We start from the raw sequence: 22844 nt of genomic DNA, 5'->3' as shown, positions 1-22844 counted from the left end.
CGGGCCTGGCTCCCCCGCGGTTCATGCCGGGGCGGCAGGCGGGGGCGGTCGCTGACCCCAGAAGCGTCGGCGGTCGGGAGGGAGCGCTCGGTGACCGTTGAGCTGCAAGACGAAGAGGGGAGTCGTCATGCCGCGGGGCAGGCTTGGGGACAGAGAACTGGGGCTTGGGGGGTGGTGAGCAGGCGCCAAGACCGGACGGGCTTGGCGAGCCGGAACTAGCCCAAGGGGGAACCCGTGTAGGTGCTACCAGGGCCTTCGGGGCCAGGTAGGGGCCGCGGCTTCCGTTAGACTAAGAGGAGGCTGTCCCGGTTAGCTGCAGCTCAAGGGACTTCCTGTTGGAAGCCTGTTTCCCGGTGGTAGTCGTGAAGACCCGAAAAGCGCAGCCTCCCGGGCTCCGGCCCTGTGACTGAGCCAGGGTCTCGATCACTCTTTTGTGCACTGAATTTGGAATTTTTGAGACTGCTGAGGAAGGGGTATTTCAGTTTTTCTTTTTTTTAGGAAAGTTATTTTAGTAAATGACTTAGTGAATTAATGCTAACGAAAGATTTAAAAGATAATTTGATGAATCTTCAGAAACGGAGATGTTGACTTTTAATGTGGACAGAACATGACTGCACAGAAGCAGTCTTCACAAGTGCACCGCCTTGAGTTTGTTGTAACTGGGCTTTTCCTCTAGGTTTGGACCCTCTGCACACAGACAGTTTAGTAGCGGAGGCGCCTATCCCAACATCCCTCTGTCTTCTCCCTTACCTGGAGTACCCAAGCCTGTATTTGCTACAGTCGATGGACAGGAAAAATTTGAAACCAAAGTTACCAGGCTGGATAATGGGCTTCAAGTGGCATCTCAAAATAAGTTTGGACAGTTTTGTACAGTAGGAAGTAAGTACTATGGTGTGCTGCAAGTGTTCTCTGGCATTTTAATGTGGCATGCTTTTGTTGATTGTTGGTTGTAATTAGCATGTCATGTTTAGAGTGGAAGCATGTTACAAACCTGAAAACTTCACCAAAATATGACTGCCAAGTGTCCATTTTGGGTGGTAACATTTAGGGTATAGTCCTCCCCCCAACTTTGACCTTTCTGTGATTTGTAAGTTTTCATCTCAGTGTAGGATTTCACAGTGTGACTGTGTCTATCTGTAAGGATGGTGAGCATGTTTATTACCTTCACGAAGTTTTGACTTAAATCATAGTCTCAACTTTGAACAGTTTGTCTTGCTTAGATTTCCTATTTTGAGTATCTGATTTAACCTGTCCATTTACTTTTTGTTACCAGTTCTTATTAATTCAGGATCAAGATATGAAGCGAAGTATTTTAGCGGAATTGCTCACTTTTTGGAAAAATTGGCATTTTCGGTCAGTGTTCAATTTGTTTGGTGTTTCATGTGTGGGTGCGGGCGTGTACTGAGGATCAAACCCAGGGTATTATGCATGCTGGGCAGGTGCTCTACCACTGAGTTATGCCCTCAAGCACTCAATTTGGAATTTTTGAGACTGCTGAGGAAGGGGTATTTCAGTTTTTCTTTTTTTAGGAAAGTTATTTTAATAAATGACTTAGTGAATTAATGCTAACAAAAAGATTTAAAAGATAATTTGTATGTTTTGGAAATGAAATTACTTTTTTTTTTTGAAAATTTTGTTTTTGGGATTTAGATTCTTTAAGTTTTCTTATTTACTTTTACTAGTCTACTGCTCGATTTGACAACAAAGATGAAATTCTGCTTACTTTGGAAAAGCACGGGGGTATCTGTGACTGCCAGACCTCAAGGTACTGTCTTTTATGTGGAGACTTACTCTGTGACTATGTGGAACTGCGCTTCTCATCCTTGGTCAGAGGCTCACTGAGCCCCTCCCATCAGAGAGGCTAAGGAGATTAGTGGTGAGAAAGGAGCCCTGGCCAGGACACAGAGCTGGGTGAAGAAAGGGGGCAGAACACAGGTGACATGTCTTACGTGGAGAAGCAGTACCCGGAAGAACACTTGCCCATCACTTCAGTGAGGGTATTGGCTGTTGTCAGAGCAGCCCTGTGCCTGGGATGCTTACAAATAAAGCAGAGGGCCACATACAGTGCATGGGCACAAGAGCTGAGGGTGGTGGGTGTCCCAGAGTGACAGACACAGTCTGGAATGGGGAAAAGAATCATGGGAAAGGAGGCGTTGGGATTGTTTTTGAAGGGGTCTTTTAGACGGATGAGGTAGGGCCATGCCACAGCTCAGCATAGCCGAGGCACCAGCTGTGTTCGTTGTATAGCCGGAAAATAGGTGTGGAGACATGAGGATTGGGCTTTGCCTGCCAGCTGTGGAGCATGCTCAGACAGTTCTGGGCCATATGAGGTGATGCAGACAGATCATGGATTATTAAAAATGGTTGATTATTTAAACTTGAATGTGAAAAAATTACATAAAAGACCAACACTAAGAATTCAGTTAGTAAGGAAGAAGCCTAGTGTTCAGGTCCTCCAATGTCTTTGCCTCAAGCTTCCTACTCTTCCTGTGTAAATCCTCTCTTGGTCAGGCAGGCCCCTTTCCTGACTCAGATGCAGCCCACTCTCCAGCTTAGGCAGTGGAGCTGCAGACCGCCCACTTCTCAGTGTGGGGCCTTGTTCTGAGTAACAGTCCAGCTGGACAACAGGCTCAGTCCCCAAGCTGTTGAGGCTGAAGCACGTTCGCATGTTGACCAGTGGGTTGCTCAGTAAGGCTTAGAAAGCATAGGATAAAGCGCTTCTCCTTTCAAGACAATGTGGCTTGTAAAAACCTTGGTAGGATTGGCTCCATCTGATTCAACAGTGTCCTTTACTGAAGAGCTTCCCTTGCCTGCCGCTGTGGCTCTTCTTGCTTGGACTCCATGCCCTAGGGAGAGGGAAGAGAAAAGGCTGGGTGTAGCTTGGGAGCAAGTGCTTGCCTCGCTTGCTCGAAGCCCCAGGTTCAGTCCCCTGTACCATATAAAAAGAGGAAAAGGAAGTTTCTGTTGGTTTTTAACCAAATGATGGAAAGTCCCTGCTGATGAGGAAAGCTTGAGAGCCTGACCCCAGAACCTGACATTGCTGTCTTCCCAGAGATACTACCATGTATGCTGTGTCTGCTGACAGTAAAGGCCTGGACACTGTGGTTGGCTTGCTGGCTGAGGTGACTCTGCACCCCCGCCTGACAGGTATGGATCTAGTAAGCATGTGGTCAGGGTGGTGGGGAGCCAGAGGGACTGTTAAAGGGCCACACCTGGGAGGAACAGCCCCACATTGTTGGTACAGTTTCACTGGGGATGATGCTGGTGAGGCTGGGGTTGTAGCTCTGGCAGAGTGTGTGCTTTGCATGCACAAGGCCCTGGATTCAATTCCCAGCACCAAAATGAAGAGGAAAAAAATCCTTGGCACTGGGTACCATGGCACACACCTGTAATCCCAGCAGCTCAGGAGGCTGAGAAAGGATTGCAAGTTCAAAGCCAACCTCAGCAATGGCGAGGCACTAAGAAATTCAATGAGACCCTGTCTCTACATAAAATACGAAATAAGGCTGGGGGTGAGGCTCAGTGATTCAGTGCCCTTGAGTTCAATCCCTGGTACCAAAAAAAGAAAGAAAGAAAAATCTTTGGCATCTTAGGGCTTAGTGCTTTGACTCATCTCTCTAGGCCCTTTGAGATTTTTAGTGAAATTTCAGAAATGTTCAAGTCATGTGCAGTGACTTGGGAGGCTGAGGCAGAAGGATTGCAAGTTTAGGTTAGCCTGGGCAACTTAACAAGACCCTTAGCAACTTAGTGAGACCCTGTCTCTAAATAACAAAAGGGCTGGGGATGTGACTCAGTGGCAAAGTAACCATGGGTTTAATCCTCAGCACCAAAAGAGAAAAGAAATGCTCTTCAAACTTACCCTTAAACACCTTGACTGGCACACTATCAGAATTTTTCATGGTGGCCACCATTGTCCTTGGCCTTGCAGATGGACTTGCAGGACCTGAAGTTCCAGCAGGGAGGGATGCAGGTTGTCCTAGGGATCTGGCAGGTGCTGTGTCAGCAGCGGGACTCAGTGCCCTGAGGCCAGGGTCCTGCCCTAAGATCCTCTTGACCGTGGCAGCTGATGGAATGGCACCCTGACCTGGGTCTATGTCTGTTTCCTAAGTGCCTTTGTGCTGGGCCTGGTGTCCTTACAGCTGTGCCTTGACACTCAGGTCAGGTGTCTTCAGGGCCTTTTACAGGTGAGGCAGCAGAGGTGTGGATCATATTCAAGTGATTGCTTCATGGCAGAGGGGACAAGAGGTCCTGGTTTCTGCTTTCTGTTTGCCTGGCCTTCCCTTCACTCACTTGGGTACCCTCGGGCTGCCCCTTGATGGAGGCAGAGGCACCACTGTGCCACCAACACAGAACCTCTGCCCCACTCTGCTGCTTGGGGCACGTGCCGCCGAGCAGACTGAACTTTGTCTTTGGGTTCCCTTGCAGATGAAGAAATAGAGATGACACGGATGGCTGTCCAGTTTGAGCTGGAGGACCTGAACATGCGACCTGACCCTGAACCACTTCTCACTGAGATGATTCATGAAGTAAAACATGAACCCACACGTGCCCGTATTCTCATGGGGGCTTCTCACACGTGGGTGGGTGGGAGGTCCCTGCTGTTGTCCTCACAGGTTATGGAACAGTTGAGACATGGTCTTTAATTGTTTTGTGGTGCTGGGGATTGGACTCAGGGCTTGTGCTAGGCAAGCACTCTACTGTGGAGCTTCAGACCCAACCTCCTACAGGACAGTCCTGATGTCTGAACCTGCAGTGTGATGTTTGCATCTTCCACTTCCAACAGTTACAAAACCTTTACTATTTTTGTCTGTAGAATGACCCTCCTATTTTGCTCTTTTTGTGAGCTGCTGCTGCCAGACTGCAGCTGAACTGCCCAGCCTGCATTGGGTTTTCCAGAGGTTGAGCAGGAACTGCCTACATTCTCTGTGTGTCTGTTTCCCTTCGTCCCCCTCTCAGGCTGCATACAGGGGGAACACTGTGGGCCTCCACCGTTTCTGCCCTTCAGAAAACATAGCCAAGATTGACCGGGAAGTGCTCCATTCTTACCTGAGGAACTACTACACCCCTGACCGCATGGTTCTGGCTGGAGTGGGCATCGAGCATGAGCATTTGGTGGAATGTGCTGAAAAGTACCTGCTTAGAGCCCAGCCAGCCTGGGGGAGTGCTGGGGCTGTGGAGGTGGACAGATCTGTAGCGCAGTACACCGGGGGGATTGTCAAGGTAGTGAGGGGAACTCTGGGGATCTTGCACTTTGCATTTCTCTGGCATGTGCTTCTGGTGTATTGTGGGTTTGTTTGTTTTTTTTACAGGGGATTAAACCCAGGGGTGCTCTTCCACTGACCTCCATCCCCAGCCCTTTTTTGGGGGGAAGGGTACCAGGGTTTGAACTGAGGGCCACTCAGCCACTGGACCACATCCACATCCCTATTTTGTGTTTTATTTAGAGACAGGGTTTCATTGAGTTCCTTAGCACCTTGCTTTTGCTGAGGTTGGCTTTGACCTTGCCATCCTCCTGCCACAGCTTCCTGAGCTGCTGGGATTATAGGCCTGTGCCACTGCATCTGGCTTTCCCTAGTCCTTTTTGATATAGGGTCTTACTAAATTGCTGAGGCTGGGATCACAGGTATGCATCCTGCCCCATGGTGTTTGTATTTACACTCTTACTTTAGTGTACGTGTAGTCCCACGACAGAACAAACACATCCTATTTTTGAAGGAGTTCATCAGGTCTCAGTTGAGCCTCAGGACATTTGAGCACAGCGTGTACTCACTGCCATGTCTTCACTGGATTTCTGCATAACACTCGTTTGCTCTTGATTACAGCTAGAGAGAGACATGTCCAACGTCAGCCTTGGCCCAACCCCTATCCCAGAGCTCACACACATCATGGTGGGGCTTGAGAGCTGCTCCTTCCTGGTGAGTCCAGGCCTGGGTCAGGCAGCATAACCGAGGAGGCAACTCTGCCCTGGCCTAAACACTGTCCCCGTCCTTGTAGGAGGAAGATTTTATCCCTTTCGCTGTGCTGAACATGATGATGGGAGGAGGGGGCTCCTTCTCAGCTGGTGGGCCAGGCAAGGGCATGTTCTCCAGGCTCTACCTCAACGTGCTCAACAGGTTGGTGGCCTTCAGTGGACAGGGCTGTTCTCAGGCTGCCATGTGTCTGGACCAGTTTCCCGTGGCCTGGCACTGGCCATACACCTTTGCCCAGCCACCCCATGTTCCCTCAGGCACCACTGGATGTACAATGCGACCTCCTACCATCATAGCTACGAAGACACTGGCCTCTTGTGCATTCATGCTAGCGCCGACCCAAGACAGGTGAGGCATAGCCAGCAGCCCGCAGACCAGGGTCTTGTGGGGTCAGCAGGCTGATGTGCACCCTCATCTCCTTCTCTTTGTAGGTTCGGGAAATGGTAGAAATTATCACAAAGGAATTTATTTTGATGGGCGGAGCTGTGGATGCAGTGAGTAAGCCTGGAGCCATTTCCAATCTTTACCTGCCATCAGATGGGGAGAGAGCCACGTGGAGGAGCAGCCAGCAGTGGGGCTTGTGCTGGCTGGCTCCACTCCAGGGCCTCCTGGCCGGTCCTGAGGGGAGTCTGCATACTCCTCAGCTGTCCCAGGGAATGGTGGTGAATTCAAGCAGTGCCATATCAGATGGGTGCCCCTTTTCCAGCTATTTATGTCTGAACATAAGTTTCTGTTGCCTTCTGCGGGGATATTGGAGATTGAATTCAGGGGTGCTCTTTCACCGAGCTGCACCCCTAGCCCTTTCTTATTTTGAAATAGGGTCTCACTCAGTTGCCCAGGCTGGCCTTGAGCTTGTAATCCTCCTGCTTCAGCTGCTTGAGTTGCTGGGAGGTCAGGTGTTGCAGTGCCCAGCTTATCCACTGATTTTGTTTAGTTTAATTTTTGATATCTCACCTTGATGTTTGGAAGCCTAGTTGCTTTTTGGACCAAATAAGCCAATTTGTGCCCAGGTGGGGAAGCCTGCCATGTCACCAGTCCATACCCGCATAGCACTGGACGTTGTGCCTGCCTCTGAGCGTCCTGAAGCACAGCCTGGCCTTCAGGCTTTCTCTCTTACTGTGCCCACACATGCATTTTTAAGTCAGAAAATAAGCATTATTTCAGACATAATATGCTTGCAGGTCAGCACTCTTCATTTTCATTTGTATCTCAAAAAATACTTTTCCACCTAGGTGAAGTCAATTTGACATAAATTTATGGTGTTATTTGCTTGAAGTTGTGAAAACTGAAAATACCTGTGTTAATGAGGAATTATTTTAGTTAAGACGGCTTATAGCAGCCCTCTGTGTTACTGTGTTTCTTGGAGCATGGTGGCTCCCAGGCCCATTCGCACATCAACTTCTTGCCACTCTGACCTGTTCCTCCATGGAACTGATCCTCTAGAGCCAGAATTTAAGTTCACGTCTAATCAGGGCTTCTTGGACCCCATGCGGGAGAGTGCGCCCAGGACGTATTTTGCGTTTTCTCATTTTCCTCCTACTCTTGTTGTATGCCAGCTTTGGGGCCCTAATTGGGTATTTTGTGTTCCCCACATGCTGCGATTTGGGCAAGAGATGAAGGAGAATCAAGGGCACACTTCTCTCCATCATGAGCATGGCAGAGGCTTTCTCAGGTGCAGCTCCTGCCCAGAGAACTTGGTGGCTGAGCCTGGCTGAGTGTGCTGGTGACTCAGGCCCAGACATCCCTCTGTCTCTTGTATTCATTACTGCATACAGGGAAGACCTTTGTGCTGGGACACATTCTCACCAGTTCCTCTTCCAGTTTGTGGCGACTACTGGTGATCAGGTGGGTAACTGAGTAATAGCATATGACCCTCAGGTGGAGCTGGAGCGGGCCAAGACACAGCTGATGTCGATGCTCATGATGAACCTGGAGTCCAGGCCTGTCATCTTTGAGGACGTGGGGAGGCAGGTACTGGCCACTCGCTCCAGAAAGCTGCCCCATGAGCTGTGCACGCTCATCTGTGAGTACACGCTCTTAGCCAGTAGCTTCCACAGCCTAGGCTGAACTCAGATGAGGCTATGCCCCACTATAGAGGGATAGTTGGGTGCCCCTTGTGGACATGGCTGCCCTGCCCACGGGCCTGGTCCTTGCCAGGTGACTTTGGCAGGGAGTCAAAGGGCTGGGGTGCATATTTGCTTCTAGTATCACCCTGTGTCAGCTGGCACTTCAGCACCTGACCTAGCCTGAAAGGGGTGGTTGTCAACGTGAGTTTTCAAGGAGGACCAGTGGCTGAAAAGTGCCAGGGGAGCAGTACATTGTGTAGCAGCAGTGCCTTGGGTCAGCACCTGCCCTTGAGGGTCTGGCAGATGCCTCAGCACACATTTTATTTGCGGGGGCTTTTCTGGGGTCAGCTAAAGCCTGGCACAGAGTGCTTGTTAGGTGGGAGGTGTCTTGCTGCAGGGACGTGTCTCCATGTGAGTTGCCTTGGGTGTGAACTCAGTGGAGATGTGTGTGGTTCGTGAGCAGTGTGAACACCAGGACTTTGAAACCCGAGGGAGCAGCAGTCACAACACCCTTGAGGTTGGAACTTGCCAGCTGGGAATGAACATGACCTTAGTCCCCCATGCTGGAAGGCAGGCAGGCAGGCAGTGAAGGGCACGCTGACCGAGCATTACCTGCTGGCATCACCTGTCCCAAGGGGACTGCCATCTTGTCCTCCTGGGGTTGGCCTCCTGCTGGGGAGAAGCACCTGCCCTGCCTTTCTTTAGGACCATCCTCGAGTGTGCTGATGTGGTCTCGGGTCTTGTCTTCTGTAGACAGACAGGCTGCCTGCTTGGTGTGTTCCTGGGCAGTGGTGTTCTTCACATGGGTCTTGGTGGCTTCTGGCCCCTCTTCGAGGGTGGCTCCTGCAGAGGTGCAGCCCCGAGGAGTGCAACCTCCTCCTTGGACCCCTTGCAGATGTGCCCACTAGATAGGCAGTCCTTATTCTGGGAACAGCAACCTCTGTTGAAGTAGGCATGCCATCGCGACATTTCCCATTTGCTAAGAAAAGCTTGCACTGTCATTTTGACCTTCTTGCCCTTGTCTACCCTGCTGCTGTTGGACCCTCTGGAGCCCTCAGCAGCCCCCCCCCCCAGGTGCTGGGAGCAGAGAGCCCCTCAGCCATATGGTGGTGGTGGCTTTGTGGGGAGCTGCTTGTGCTTGCCTGACATCCTCGCTCACTCTACACCAGGCAATGTGAAGCCAGAAGATGTCAGGAGGGTTGCGTCTAAGATGCTGCGTGGGAAGCCTGCTGTGGCCGCCCTGGGGGATCTGACCAACCTGCCCACTTACGAGCACATCCAGGCAGCGTTGGCCAGCAGAGATGGGCGACTGCCGCGAACTTACCGGCTCTTTCGGTAGAGACCCTCCAGGATCTTCAGGGACCCCAGCTGCAGGGAGGTGTCTCCATGTGAGTTGCCTTGGGTGTGAACTCAGTGGAGATGTGTGTGGTTCGTGAACAGTGTGAACACCAGGACTTTGAAACCCGAGGGAGCAGCAGTCACAACACCCTTGAGGTTGGAACTTGCCGGCTGGGAATGAACATGACCTTTGTCCCCCAAGCTGGAGGGCAGGCATTGAAGGGCACGCTGACTGAACAGAGCAGAAGCAGTTGAGCCCGTTTCTGCTAATAAGATGGTGACTGTCTCTTATCCTTCTGCTCTCCCTCACCCTCTAGCACAAGGGTGCTGGGAAAGGCCCTTGGTAACCTGCTCTAGGAGGAATCACCCAGTCCAACCCAGTGTCTCAAAGCCTCTTGCCCCAGGGTATCAGTGAGTGCAGGGCTGGGGCTGCTTGTACTTGAGGGCCGGTGGTAACTGATGGTGGCAGCAGAGGGGAGGGGGATGGCATTGCAGTGTGCTGCTGCACGGATGGGAGCAGTCCCCAGGTCTGCAGAGCCAGGAAGCGTGGCCCTTTCTTAGTGCAGATAGAGGGGCTGCACGTCTCAAGGGAGTTGGGCTTCTGGGCATGCTTGTGAATTGGCTTCTGAGTGTGCTTGTTTTTGAATTCTTTTCCTGTAGTCACTGCACTCTGGACACCTGGAACCTTCGCCCTGGGCGTCCAGTGGAAGGGTCTGCTTGGTGCCTGCTGGTGGGAACGCAGTCTGCTGGGACTGGAGCCTGGGGATGTCCCAGTGTGCCTCAGGTGACTGTTCTCGCTGGAAGGATGCCACTGCAGGTGCCCTGAGCACCTGGGGCAGAGCAGGGGTGCTGGCCTAGGTCCTCAACAACTGCTGAGCAATCCCCGCACCCTGGGAGCCTAACCACATACCCACTAGGCTGCTCTTCTCAGGGTCTGTGCCCCACATCACGGTCCTTCCCATTCCCTCCTCCCAGCCTCCCTGGCCATACCCCTTTTCTGTTCATCTTCCCTTTGCCACTAACTTGCACCTCAAAGTCACCTTCATGGGCACTTCATGAGGTAGGTTGTGTAGTTGGTCCTGAACTCTTGAGAACTCTGGTAGCCAGACAGGGGCTGGCTACACCTGGACTCTTGCTGAAGGACAGTGTGTATTTGAGAGAACAAGAGCCATTTTAAAAACCACCATCATGCCTAGTCCTTACTTGGTTCTTTATGAAGCCTATTTTCCATAATTCACCAACTTCATTTATATTAATTTGATTTTTTTATTAGACTAATTTGCCATGTGAAACGTTCATCTAAATGTATCAAGTCCATCAGTATGCTCTTGACCTCTGACCTTGTTAGGCTCAGCACTCTCCAACTCAGGCCAGACTAAGACAGAGGCACCAGTGGCAGAAATGGCCTGAGAAAGAACCTATAAAACCTTCCTCCTTCCAAGGCTGGCTCCACAGGAATCTTACTAACAGAAATTTCAGTTCATTGATTTGGAACTTGAGATTCATTTGAGCAAAATACACATGCAGACCATTGAGTTTTTATTGAAGTGGAATGGTGGGCGCTTTCCCGCTTTATCAGAAACATTGGTGAGTTGCTTTAAAGTTTATATTCCATATTTTGGAAGCTGGTATTAATAGAAGTCTTAGTGTTCGCTGGGATTGCTCGTGGCTTCAGCTCAGTCCACCCGAGTCTTCCCCTTGCGTTGCCTCTGGCCTGCAGGAGGAATGCTCAGCAGGGACCGGGACAAGACTGTCAGCAGTTGCGAGCCGAGTCAATTTCCTGCCTTTGTGTTCCATGGCCTTTTAAAACAAGAACACTGTAAGAATAGGGTGTGCACACAGACTTTCTTTCCAACATTCAGTTTTGGGCCAAAGAGTTTTTAAGATTTTATATATGCATTTATTTAAAAATATAAATATGGAAAAATAAATAATTTAAAGACTAGAGTGGATGTCCCTAGATCTCTGTACATTCAAGGCTATATCTTGTCAAGAATATAAGACTTAAAGAGCAATGATGTGGTCAAAGCCCTCTTTAAGGAACGGAGTCCCCAGCTAGGCTTCCCTGCCCAACCTAAGTGTCCAGGGCAGGAAGTGCCACCTCTGTCAACACCACCCTGTGGCTGATGTCACAAAAGCAGATGGTCTGCTGATCACTAAAACGGAGGCAGCACATAGCTGGGCTTGGCCTCTGGAGGGAGGGGAGGTGGCCCTCACTCATCTGGGGGTGGGGGAGATAGGATCAGCAAATGGGCCTCAGCCCAAGGAAGAGAGGGCTCAAGGCCTGGGAGAGGGCAACTGTCATGATCCCAACATGGCCTCAGCATGCTGTAGGGCAGACCCAGGGCCTGACCCCCATACACCTGTGTGGAGAGGAAGGGCCCAGCTTGTGTGGGACATAGAAACTGGCTCTGGGTGTGGAGCCGCAAATGAAGGAATGGAGGGAGAGGCTGTGGCACTAGGCAGGTCCTCTGCCACACTCCAGAGCATGGGAGTTTCAATACCCTGAGAAGCCCCCCAGGTGCCTGTGGGGACAAGTCTTAAGTACAGGCTCGCCCAGGTACAAGAAGGCAGCTTTCTTCCCAGGATGCACAGTCTGGCCTGAGGGTTTCTTGGTGAGAAAGTAGGGCAGCCCTAGTAGCAGTGCCTCAAGACCCCAGAATGAATGACAGGTGTCAGGAGCACACACTGCAGTCTTCTCCAGCCGCTCTAGGTCAAAGGTCCTCCTCTAATAACTTCAGGAAATGGTGCAGATGGCACTGGAGTTCTGATTCTTTATTGCTTGCTGCTTCTGAATTTCTTTTGAAATCCGTCTTTTAATTCCTATCAAGTACAGTTCTCGGTCAAACTTGCCAGCAGCTAGTGGAATGCTGTGAGGGAGAAGCAGTGTTAGGAATGCCTCAGCTCCCTAGCCCAGGCGCCGTCCTGGACCAGGGTGCCCCCTGGATGGAGCCCCAGGGCTACCTGAGGGTTACGGCCTCCAAGCACCAGGCCGCCAGCCACACTGCCCTTCAGGGCTGGCTCTGCTTCTCCCTGGGGCCCACTGGGAGAGACAGCAGCCAATCTGGAAGACTTGACTCCTAAAGCCTCCTCCTCCCTTTCCTTGGTCCTGAGGTCACAGGACAAGCCTCCTTGGGCAACCCTGAGGATACTGGGAGCAGCTCCCTAGACAGCAACTTCACATTGGACCCCAGGGGCTGCCAGCACCCCACCCACCTTGCCTGTTGCAACGCACCTTACTGCACCTGCCCAGCCCAAGCCACAGCCAGAGCCTGGGAGGGAGCCGGGCACAGGGGACACTCACTTGTCTCGGCCAGGCCTCACTTTCACCCGGAAAAGGCCATAGACAGGGCGGTGGTCAGATGTCTTAATCCCAGGGCAGGAAGAGTACTTCACAGGACAGATGTCGCCCTTATGGCGGCTTCTGTACAAGACCCGGTCCTTCAGAAGAGACGGCAGAAGCAGGAGCACTGATGAGGTGCCATTCTGCTGCAGACCTGGCCTGCCTGCCTCTGCCCAGCTGTGTCCCATAGCAACCCTCCAGCCATGACCCTCAAGCGCTTTACTGCTGGGGTTCTAGAGACCTATGGGGTGGTGCCTGCTTCCTCCTGGCCCTCTAGGAGCCGTCGGGCGCTGCCTTGCCCCCACAGCTGCCCCAGTACTGGATCTCAGGTCTGGCAGGGAGCCAAGTTGTACAGGAGTCTCTCCTCCTTCCCTCCAGATCCCTGGCTGCAGAACAAGCTGTGGCCTGGGAGAGTATGGGGCATAGGCTGTCCTGGCACTCGGAGCGTGTCTGAGGGCCAGCTTGCCTGTGCTTTGCAGCACCTTTGGAGGAGGGCACCATCAGTCAAAACAGACTCTGAGGTTGGGTCACTGGCCTGGCAGGCTGTGGTGTGCATGAGAGGGCTCCTGAGTGCCAGCCTGAGCAAGGCAGAGGTCATTCTCCTGAGGACATCCTGTGGAGGTAGAGGCTGGCCTGGGTGCCTACCGTGTATGAGGGGGTCCTCTGTTTGGAGGTGCTGTCATAGGTGTCCTTCCCAATGTCAAACTTGTATGATGGGAGGAAGTGGATGTCCGGCTCCTGAAAGCCCTTGAAGATGGACCCTGCAACACAGGCTAGCTCAGATCAGCACAAGCCCACACGTGCTGGCCAGCCCCAGGCTGCTCACCTTTCTTCATCTCCTGGATGAGCTGGTCATGCTGCAGCAGTGCCGGCACATCCACATCCAGGCCCTGCTTCAGGATGGCCTCCACAGCCGTGCGTCCACCACTCAGGCGGAAGTTAAAGTCTCCAAACCAGAACACCTCATCGAACCGGGTGGTGACATCCGCTGGGTACAGGGAAAAGTGCATCCATGCTGGTCTCCCCTTCTGTGGCCACAGCGACAGATGCACAAACCCCGGGCCGAGCAATGGAGCTTCTCCACCTGGGTGCCCTCCCCCAAGAATTACAGGACAGCTGGTGGGAGTGGGGGAGGCAGGCAGTAAGGTCTTCTGGCTTGTCCAGATTTGGACAGCTGTAGACAAGCCAGAAGCCACCTAAGCAGTGACCCTCATAGCGGACTGGCCACTGTCTCAGACCCTCACTGCCCTGGAGGGAGGTGGCAACGATGCAGACCCCGGCTAGCAGGTGAGCAAGAGTGGCCCAGCTGGACTTGGGGGTCTCACAGGTCCACGCACCATCTGTGCAGCAGCACCAAGTGACTTCCTGCGATTTCCTGACCTTGACTCTCAAACCCCTAAACAGTTCCTGCTAAACCATGCAGAGAACAAGCGAGGAGATGCCCGAGACACCTGCCAAGCACAGCTCACCTGCACTGGAACGGTAGGGGTTGGTGTCTGGTACGTTCCTAGGCAGAGCCAGGGCTTGGATGGTTCTGGTGTAGTCCAGCAGGCGCTCCGCCACCTTCCCATCACCAGCTGTGAGGACGGAAATGGGTGGGGACATGGGTTTCTAGACACACGTCCAAGGGACTTGCCTGGCCACCCCACCCTGCCATCTGCTGTGAGGCTCTGGACAGCTCTGCCTCAGTGGCTGTCCTGAGCAGCAGGTCCTATCAAGGCAGAGTGACTCTGGGAACCAGGGCCTTGGCTGACAGCGACTCACAGGTGAAGTGGGATGTGATGAAGAGGAAGGAGGTGCCAAAGAAGGTGAAGCTGACGCCCAGGGCCCCCTTGGTCTTGATCTGGGACACGATGCGCGTCGTCACCGTGGAGCACTCCACCTCTGTGAGGGGTGGGGTGAACAGCCTCAGTGAACCTGCGCAAAGGCCCCACGCCACCTGTGCCTGTGTGCATTCCTGTGCCTGCGTGTCCCGCAGCAGTCTCCAGGGCCGAGTCCCAGAGGACTAGTACATCTGCCTGAGAACGGGCCCTGTGTGGAACCACCATCCTCTGAGTGCACCTGGGGCTGTGAGACATGGTGCCTACCTGAGCAGAACCAGATGAGGTCCCTGCGGATGAACAAGGACACGTACAGAACCCCGTGGGCTGCCGAGGACAGCAGCACGTAGCGGGGGCCCAGTGTCTCCTGAAGGCGTGTCTCCCACTCCCGCCTGTGGGGAAGAAGTAGGTGGCTGGGGTGGGGGGAGCACAGCTGGAAAGCCCCCAAAAGGACTCCTGGGGATTCCCCAGGACTGAGCTCCATCTTCTTGCACTGAGAATGGTGGACGGGCAAAAGGAAGGCCACCTCCTGGGGCTGAGGCCAAGTCCCATTCGAACAGCCTGCCTCTGTTCTAGATCCCTGTGGGACCCTCACGAGCACCTCTGTCCCACCCTCTGCTTGGCTGGGCTCGCAGGGCAGGGGTCTCCCTTAAAGTGCGTGGTGCCCACTCCCCACGGTACCTGCCAAACAGGTCCCAGGAACTCACTGGGATGCCCACAGGCTACATCCTGTGTCAGGACGGCCAGTGATGCCCTTTGGGTCAACAAAGAGCCTGCGGAGGGCCAAAGTGGCCTAAAAAAAATCCAGCACTGTTCCTTGCTACCTTTACAGCCTTGTAAATCAACTATTGGTTTACAAAAAAATGAAAACTGCCTATCTCAAATTATCTGCATCAGTATCTGTAAAGAAACCGACTTGCATGTCCAGCCTGGCATGGAGATTAGCACATGGGGCCTCTGGCCCACAGCTTCAGACTCAGGCCTGTCTTAGCACTGCTGTCCACAGAAGATACTGCTGGGCCCGAGGGGCTTGGAGGGGACCCAAGCCGGTGCCTACCTGTCAGAGCAGCCCTCCTGCACCCCAATGACATACAAGTCCTGGGTGTAGTCGGCCTCGGTGGGCAGCAGGAACTCATCCAGGCTTGGCGGGAGCTCCTATGGAGAGGAGCACAAGACAGTATTACATCAAGGCCACTGGCTCCTCTGGCCTGGGCAGAAGCCATGGAGCACCTGTGCCACTACCCAGTGGTGGCTGCAGGGCACCCCTTCTGAACGAGGGAACTGAGGCTACTGCAGCTGATACCGAGGTGTGGTTTCCACGTCCCATGGAGCCTTGACACCCTAGAGGCCTCATGTCTAGGCAGGCTGCTCTGCCTCAGTCTCCCTCCCTGAGCACGAGCACAAGCTTGTCCATCACCATCTCCCCACTGACCAAGGCTGTGTCTGTGACCCCCTGTGTGCTTGACGGGCATCTGGCATCTAGTCTGTGTTGCTTGCCACTAGGCCTCCCTACCCCTCAGGTATAGTCAACCTTGGCCAGGTCGGTTGTCTGGCCCCTCATGGAGCTGGTGGCCAGGGAGATGCAGGTAGGCACTGGGGGCCCTCTCAAGGGAACAGTGCTTTCCCTGCATCTACCTGCACACCTCTGCTGGGGCTGGCGATGGGGCATCGGGCCTCAGCTCCCAAGAGCAGAGCCACGCAGGAAGCAGTTCTGTCTGCTCAGGCGCCACCCTGCACTCTTACCTTCTGGCCCTGCATGTTCCAGGTGGCCACAAAGAGGGCCATGTTCCGGTCTGGGAAGTACTGGGCCAGCTCATCTGCCCCTAGCAGGGCCCCACTGGCCAGCAGACTCCCCTCCAGGTAGCTCCTGCAGAGAAGAGGCAGAATGCTTCAGTGCCCAGCCAGGAGGAGTGGCCGTAGGGACATGCTCTCTGGGCTCCCAGTCCCCGAGACTTGAGGCCAGCAGCAGGGCTGCCTGGGCCCAGAGGGGCAACACCGAGCCCCACAGAATGTCGGCACCATCTCCCCTTGAGTCGGGGTTCCCTGAGCCAGAGCACGCATGAGAACCTGCCTATTCCAAGAGAGTGAGCTGTGCCTGCTGCTAGCCACACAGCTCCCTCCTTGAGGATGGGGACATCACTTTGGGCTGTTTTGGTAGGTAAGGTTCTGGGAAGTCACAGAAGCAAAGCCAAACTCTGTGCTGAGAATAGGGTTGGGTGGACATAATGTATTTCAGGGAGGGGCCTGGCTCTCCACTCCTCCTCAGGTCAACACAGTGGGACGGGTTAGGACAGGAAGGCAGAGGAGCCCATCTCGACCACCCAACTGCAACGGGATGGACGTCACAGCGCTGCGGGGCCGCAGGAAATAGCGGCAAGCCGCTGACCCTACTGCGGGTGCCCCTTGCCTCTCCTGCCACAGGGTCTGCAACACTGCCAGTAAAGACACCAGGCGTGTGCAGCTCTGTGGACCACCCGTCGGTCACAGCTGCTGGCTCTGCCACATGGTGCAAAAGTCTCCAGGGCCACACGTGCCTTGAAAACCATCACACAGACATGGAACCTGGACTTCAGGGGATGGGCATCACTGTGAAGTATTGCAAGTTCTGATTTTCTTCTAGCCATTTAGATATGTAATCTGGTCTCTGCCTGCTACTGGTAGGACAGGCAGTGGCTAGACACACACGTGTCCCTCCACAAAGTGTCTGGACATGTCTTTCACAATGGGAGGCGAGAATCCAGTTCCTCTCTACCTGGTCCCTGCTACTGTCCCCTTAGTCACAGGCCACTCTTCTCCACAATCTGGAGGGCCCATCTCCATGGACAGGGAGGCTGTGCCTGCTCTACCATTTCTGCCGAGGCCTGACCTGCTCAACCATCTGGCACGGCCAGCCATGCTGTTTCCAATCAGTTTCCAGGCTGCATCCACACTGCATCTGACTGCTCTGTCTCTCAAATCCCTGTAATCCCATGACTTAACTTCCTTCCCACCTTGGGGGTGCCCAGCAGGCTCCAAGTCTGCCATGCCAGCCCCAGAGACACCAGGACACAAAAGCTGGTTCAGCTCTTGGGGCCTTGGCACCCCTGGTGCCTGTGGAGCTTCAGCACTAGCAAAGGTGGACTCTTCAGAGCCCTTGTTCATGGACACTGCAGGCTTCTCACGCTCTTCAAGGGCATGGCCTGCCTCTTCTGAGGCCACTTTCCCTTCATCTTAGTCCTCTCTGATCCTGCTACAGAGACAAGCCCCAGGCGAGCAGTGGGCCTGAGATGGGGGAGGGTGGGGCTGGAGTGTGCTTCTTCCTGGGTCTGGGCTAGCCCTGCCACTGGCTGCTCCCTCACACCCCAGGTCCCAGTCCACCACTGTGCCCTAGCTGCACTTCGCCCTTGCCCCCTCTCATACTGTATTTAGGGTGGGCCCTGGACTTGATGTCCTTGAGTGGCCACCTGAAGACACAGGTAGATTGGAGGGAGGCAGCCATCAGCCAGCTGCCCCTGAGGCCCTGGGAGCCCTGGGAGGAAGGGGTCCCTTCAAAGGGACCTTGTTCTGGACTTCTGCTCCAGAACCGGGAACCCTGCAGGAAGCACTTCCTGCTCTGCCTGCTCACAGTCCCTCCACCCCAGTGCTCCAGCAGCATGGCACCGGAATACTGAGGGCAGGCAGCCCTCAGGACCAGAGACCCAGGTCCTAGGACAAGACCAGGCTCAGGAGAGGAGGCCATGGGTTTTGACAGGCTGAGCCCAAGTCGTCTGTGGGCCCTTGGTTAGGGTTACGATAGGAGTCAGGCAGACAGGAGGACATTGGGGTGGCACTAGCCTCTTTTCAAGCTACGAAACTCTATGTAACATCACAGAGAGCCACACACAGGAACCAAGGGCCTATGCCTCCTCCAGGGTGTGACATCTCCACTCAGCTGTGGGGACAGAGCAGGGCTGGAGCACAAGCGCTGAGCAGGTCTTGAAGCAGAGCACAGGAGTCCCTGTGGTTCCAGGCATCACCAGGCTGCTGCTCCCCTGGGAGGCAGAGCCTTTCCTTGCCTACAGCCTGTGGGTTCTGCTAACTGTCCTGCTGAAATGCCAGCCTGTGCCCAGAGCCCCCCAGGGCAGGGGACTGCAGGCAGCCTATGGCTGCCCAATGTCCCTCACACACAGTGGTTAAACAGAAAAACACTCAAGGCAGAACAGAAGGAGGCCACCTTCCACGTGGAGGACCACCAGCACAAAATGCAAGCCAGCCAGCATAGGCATGGAGCATGGGGGCGCCATCTTTTACAAGAGCACCCTGCCTCAGTGCAGTGATCAGGCAGGAAAGTCCTGGAGGAGAGGCCCAGAGGCAGAGAGGCAGCGTGTCTAGGACGCACACCTGGCATCACATGGGAGATGGCTGCTGAAGGGAGATCTGCCCTCTTCTCTGCCTGCACGTGAGGTATTCCTTAAGAGAATGCTTGCACAGCCTGCTCACCAGCACCAAAACAGGCCATGGCGAGACTGCCCTCCCAGCAGCCTTACCTGCTCCGGACGTCCTTGGTGCGGATGGGCGCCAGGAGGCTGAAGGAAGACTTGGCCGAATGAAGGGAGTGGGTGTCACAGGCCAGGGGGCTCCGTGGCCGGCTGGGGCCCAGGCTGCTGTGGGCCCGTACCAGCCTGGGCTGTGCGTGGTGCTTGTGGTCGGCATGCTCGGAGTCAACCTTGTTTGCCATCCTTGGGGAGTTGGAGGCCACGTTCAGATCCGGGGTGGGTGGCGGGCGAGGGGGACACAGGATGGCTAGCCTCGGGGAGTTCCCAGCTGGGGCAGCCTCCCTGTGCAGCAACTCCAGGGAGGTGCTGATCATTCCAGAGAGACAGTTACCCCATGAAGAGGGGCTCCCACCCTCGCTGCCCACAGCCCTGTGGGGCTTGGGGATCTCCTGCAAAGATGTGCTCAGGCAGGGTGGGGAGCAACTGTGGGCCGGGGCCTGGGGGGCCATGTCCTGCTCAGAGCCCTTGTAGGGGCTGGCCCCACCCTGGGTGGCCAGGTCCTCCTGGCTCCGTGGAAAACGCCTCCTTCTCCAGCCCTTATCATCTAGGGACAGGGTCCGCTCTAGCCTGGGCCTCGTGGGGGGCTGAGGGGTGGTGGGTTTTGCCCGGGCTTGGGGGTTCTCACTGCCGATTTTTGCCGGATCACTGAAAGAAGGCACGGGGTTCTTCTCAGGGTCCTGGCAGTGGGGAGTGGGCAGGGTCCCAGGGATTGGGAGGAGGTCTTTGTTTGCTCCGGGAAGCCGACCCTTGAGCATTCTGGCTTCCAGCTGCCCAGGAGCCTCTGTGTGACGCAGGCACGTCGCCTTGGTCGGCATGGTGCGGCAGCCCTCACCCAAGCAGCCTGGCCCTCTGAGAGAGCTCCTCCCTAAGTTGCCACCAACTCAGGTGTCAGGGACACAGTCGGAGGTCACGGGGAGCAGAGGAGAGAAACTGGGAGGCCCCCCTTTGGCCTGGGGTGGTCCTTCTGGGGAGGGCAGTCCTGCATGGTTGGAGTCACCAAGGCCTGGAGGAAATCCCAGAAACCTTGCTGTTAGGGGTCCCAGGGTCTCCCCAGGGAGGCGGGCCTGCTGTCCTGCAGGATGCCCGTGGTGCTGCTGGTGACAGCCAGGGACACATCCAGGAGGGGCTGGTCCGCGCTTCCTCCCGGGGCTGGGGAAGCCTGTCCCCGCCCCTGGGCCCACCTCCGGGTGCCGCGGCGACACCAGCCCTCCCGCCCCACCCGGGCCAAGTGGGGCCGACGGGCCGGGTCGCCCGGGCTCACCTGCGCCCGCCGCTCCCCGCAGGCCCTGCCGGCGCCCGAGGGCCCACCCACCGCGCCGGGCGCTGGCCGGGGACGGCGCGGGCCGGGCTGGCCCCGGCCGCCCACAGCAACGACCGCGCCCGCGCGGGGCTGAGCCCGGCCTGGAACGTGGCCCAGGGGTCAGCGCACGCGGCCCGCTCAGTGGTCACCCCGGCCCCGCCCCGAGCGCCGCCGCAGCGGCCCCTGGTGGCCGGAGGACCACGCCCGCCGGAGGGAGGGTGCCGCGGGCAGACCGATAGGCAGCCACGACGGAGCACCATAGCAGCAACCATGGGATGCCCCAGGCCCGGTGTCTCCACACTACTCTCCCCGCAAACACAGGAAACCACAAAAGGTACTTGAGAGCCCAAAATAGTTTATTTAACAATTTGCATTTAGGAAAAATAGCAGCTCCCACCTCGGAGGGAGCTTCCTGGATCAAGTGGCAGGCAGTCACATCCTGAGCAGGGATGCTCTGGAGGGAGAGGGTCCCAGCAGGCACACCTCTCAGTGGTGGGAACTGGTGGGTCCAGGCACACTGGCCTGGGAAGCAGTCTGGAAACTTTCTGGGGGTCTTTCCTAGATGATGAAGTAAACCAGAAAACTGGGAAGGGCTGTGCTAATTCCACATTCTACAATCTCTACACTTAAAACTCAAAAATGCCAAACCGTTTATGTTCCCCCAGCAGAACCTACCCAAATTATTACCTACTGATTTTTATAAATATTTAAATCTCCCCTTTCCTTCAGTCTCTAGATCAACAAGAATAAGGAGTTTTAAGAACAGTCGGTGAAGCCTTAAAGCTGTCTGGGAAGAGTGGGAGGCCTGGTGGGCCTGAAGCTGCTGAAGGTCTCCACTTGGGGCAGAGACCAAGGCTCCAGAGGTCTGTCGGGAAAATTCCAAGCCCCTCCCTTCAAGATGTACCAACTTGGTTGGTGCACACCAACCAAGGGGCACGGCACATGGGTGCAGCCTGCACAGCTCCTTGGCCAGGTGTCCGTGCAAGCTAACACTCAGGAAGGGAGACCCACACTGGCTGGTTACATCAGCTCTCTGGGGCTCCTCCTAGTGACCAGGTCAGGCATCCCAATTAGGCTGGAAATATCTTCTATTACCAGAGAGAAATGCACTCTGCGGTCAGGACCTGTCTCCCCAGCTGTGAGCACCTGCAAGGTGTGGGGCCGAGGCTCCTCTTAGGTCTTTTTTCTCAACATCCTCAAGAAATTGTAGGTTCATTTGCAATAATTGTCAGGTGGTTGGAGCAAGGCCCTGGCTTCCCAGGAGCATCGATGGCCTCAGTGGCAACCCCCATCCAGCCTTGCTTCATGGGATGTGCTCAGAGCGTCACATTCTCAGATCACCCTAAGTGACTAGGAAAGGAACACCGTGCTTTGCGTGTAAAAATGAATCAGATTCACTCTGTCCAGCATCTGAAAGGAACCATGGAATTAATTTTGCAATAATTCATAGAGATGGACGGTAAGGAGGAGATGCACAGTATGACCGGCTCTGAGGTACTGCCATGTCCACTGGGGGCAGGAGACCCTAGGCAGTCCGTCCAGTTCTTGGTGGAGAACAGTCATCTCAGGGTTCCAAGTGCAAATCCAAAAGGGGATGACTCTAGTTCAGTGCCGGGTATTTCCTCTGGCCAATCCTCCCTGGCCTTGAGCTCCCTGAGCTGGTGGAGGCCTGGAACAGAACAAACAGCACTGACCTGCGTGCCCACCTCCAGGACGAGCAGCACCAGGGGCCACGCAGCAGGAGGCCGGTTAGTGGGACGAACCACAGGGACTGCTGACTCAGATCAAATGGACACTAACTGGGGAACTGTGCGTCCACCCACCACCCTGAAGGCCTTGGTGGCTGCACTTGGTCATTCCTGGTACATGGGAATATACAGAGGGTTTTTTCCACAGTGGTTCATTCTGTCAGGGCCATGAGACCTGAGGCCAGTTCTGCAGAGCTGGCGCAGCTGAGTGTGCGGTGAGTCGAGTGGTGGCCAGTGGCTGGTGGCTTCCCTACTGCACATGGAGCAGGCCACCAGGCACCAATGGCAGAGCAGACCTTCTCCCCCTCTTTGACACCTGCTGGACCAAAGGCAAGGGACGGGGCAAAGCTACGAGGCAAGTACAAGATGAAGTGAAAAGAAGAGAAGGAAGTGACATCATCTGAAGCTGAAAGCAGCTAGGTGCAAATGTAACTGGGGACGCAGCAGTGTTGGGGGGTCACAGCCTCATCTGGACAGGGCCATCAAGGGAGCACTAGCACCCAGCAGGACAAATGTGATCAAGAGCCCGTGGGCCAGGTGGCCAGTTGACAACAAAGCCAGGTGAGCTTCGCATTTGGAATCCCAAGATGCCTACCCACACCTCTTCCCCTATCGCACTCCCCTTGAAATGGCAGCCAGACCACACTCCAAGGCAAGAGACTGGAGAGAGGAGAGAAGACAGAGGCAAAGAAATCAGAGAGTACTTCTGAACATTTCCCTGGAGAGGCACACAAAGACCAGCACAC

The 22844-nt window shown here is 54.8% G+C and overlaps 3 protein-coding genes across 9 annotated transcripts in view; 1 reads left to right on the top strand and 2 right to left on the bottom strand.

The window, feature by feature from the left end:
* The first annotated feature begins 1297 nt into the window (after nucleotides 1-1297).
* Pmpca (peptidase, mitochondrial processing subunit alpha) lies at nucleotides 1298-10556 on the top strand. The gene is made up of 12 exons (XM_015505690.1): nucleotides 1298-1353; nucleotides 1683-1765; nucleotides 3055-3147; nucleotides 4426-4526; nucleotides 4957-5220; nucleotides 5823-5915; nucleotides 5995-6113; nucleotides 6227-6317; nucleotides 6401-6463; nucleotides 7848-7992; nucleotides 9205-9423; nucleotides 10034-10556. Exons 1-11 carry the CDS (start codon nucleotides 1298-1300, stop codon nucleotides 9372-9374), a joined length of 1278 nt encoding a protein of 425 aa, XP_015361176.1. The 3' UTR covers nucleotides 9375-9423; nucleotides 10034-10556.
* A 339-nt stretch (nucleotides 10557-10895) lies between these two features.
* On the bottom strand, nucleotides 10896-20472 carry Inpp5e (inositol polyphosphate-5-phosphatase E). Its single transcript, XM_015505687.2, has 11 exons — nucleotides 20312-20472; nucleotides 19042-20053; nucleotides 16280-16403; nucleotides 15594-15691; nucleotides 14804-14928; nucleotides 14481-14600; nucleotides 14186-14293; nucleotides 13543-13704; nucleotides 13362-13477; nucleotides 12678-12814; nucleotides 10896-12243 (listed from the first exon to the last, which is right to left on the bottom strand). The coding sequence occupies exons 2-11, from the start codon at nucleotides 19863-19865 to the stop codon at nucleotides 12111-12113; spliced, it is 1947 nt and encodes a 648-aa protein (XP_015361173.1). The 5' UTR covers nucleotides 19866-20053; nucleotides 20312-20472; the 3' UTR covers nucleotides 10896-12110.
* A 216-nt stretch (nucleotides 20473-20688) lies between these two features.
* Sec16a (SEC16 homolog A, endoplasmic reticulum export factor) overlaps nucleotides 20689-22844 on the bottom strand; it is a 29561-nt gene continuing 27405 nt past the window's right edge. For all 7 annotated transcript variants that reach the window (XM_048813315.1, XM_048813312.1, XM_048813313.1 and 4 more), the window contains one exon: nucleotides 20689-22019. In XM_048813315.1, the coding sequence (XP_048669272.1) occupies nucleotides 21951-22019 (69 nt within the window). In that variant the 3' untranslated portion in view covers nucleotides 20689-21950. The remainder of the gene's footprint in view (nucleotides 22020-22844) is intronic.

This window comes from Marmota marmota, unplaced genomic scaffold (genome assembly GCF_001458135.2).
Source record: "Marmota marmota marmota unplaced genomic scaffold, marMar, whole genome shotgun sequence".
Classification (NCBI taxonomy): Eukaryota; Metazoa; Chordata; class Mammalia; order Rodentia; family Sciuridae; genus Marmota; species Marmota marmota.
The sequence above is the reverse complement of the archived record's forward strand: the minus strand, read 5'-3'. Positions and strand labels throughout refer to the sequence as shown.

Excerpts from the sequence above, each read along its gene's own strand:
- Pmpca (XM_015505690.1), top strand. The coding sequence starts at position 1,298 with ATGAAGCGAAGTATTTTAGCGGAATTGCTCACTTTTTGGAAAAATTGG. Across the intron at positions 6,114-6,226 it reads TACCTCAACGTGCTCAACAG|GCACCACTGGATGTACAATG; the intron begins GTTGGTGGCCTT and ends ATGTTCCCTCAG. Across the intron at positions 6,318-6,400 it reads CTAGCGCCGACCCAAGACAG|GTTCGGGAAATGGTAGAAAT; the intron begins GTGAGGCATAGC and ends TTCTCTTTGTAG.
- Inpp5e (XM_015505687.2), bottom strand. The coding sequence starts at position 19,865 with ATGCCGACCAAGGCGACGTGCCTGCGTCACACAGAGGCTCCTGGGCAG. Across the intron at positions 14,929-15,593 it reads CAGGAGGGCTGCTCTGACAG|GCGGGAGTGGGAGACACGCC; the intron begins GTAGGCACCGGC and ends TCTTCCCCACAG. Across the intron at positions 13,478-13,542 it reads CATCCAGGAGATGAAGAAAG|GGTCCATCTTCAAGGGCTTT; the intron begins GTGAGCAGCCTG and ends CCTGTGTTGCAG.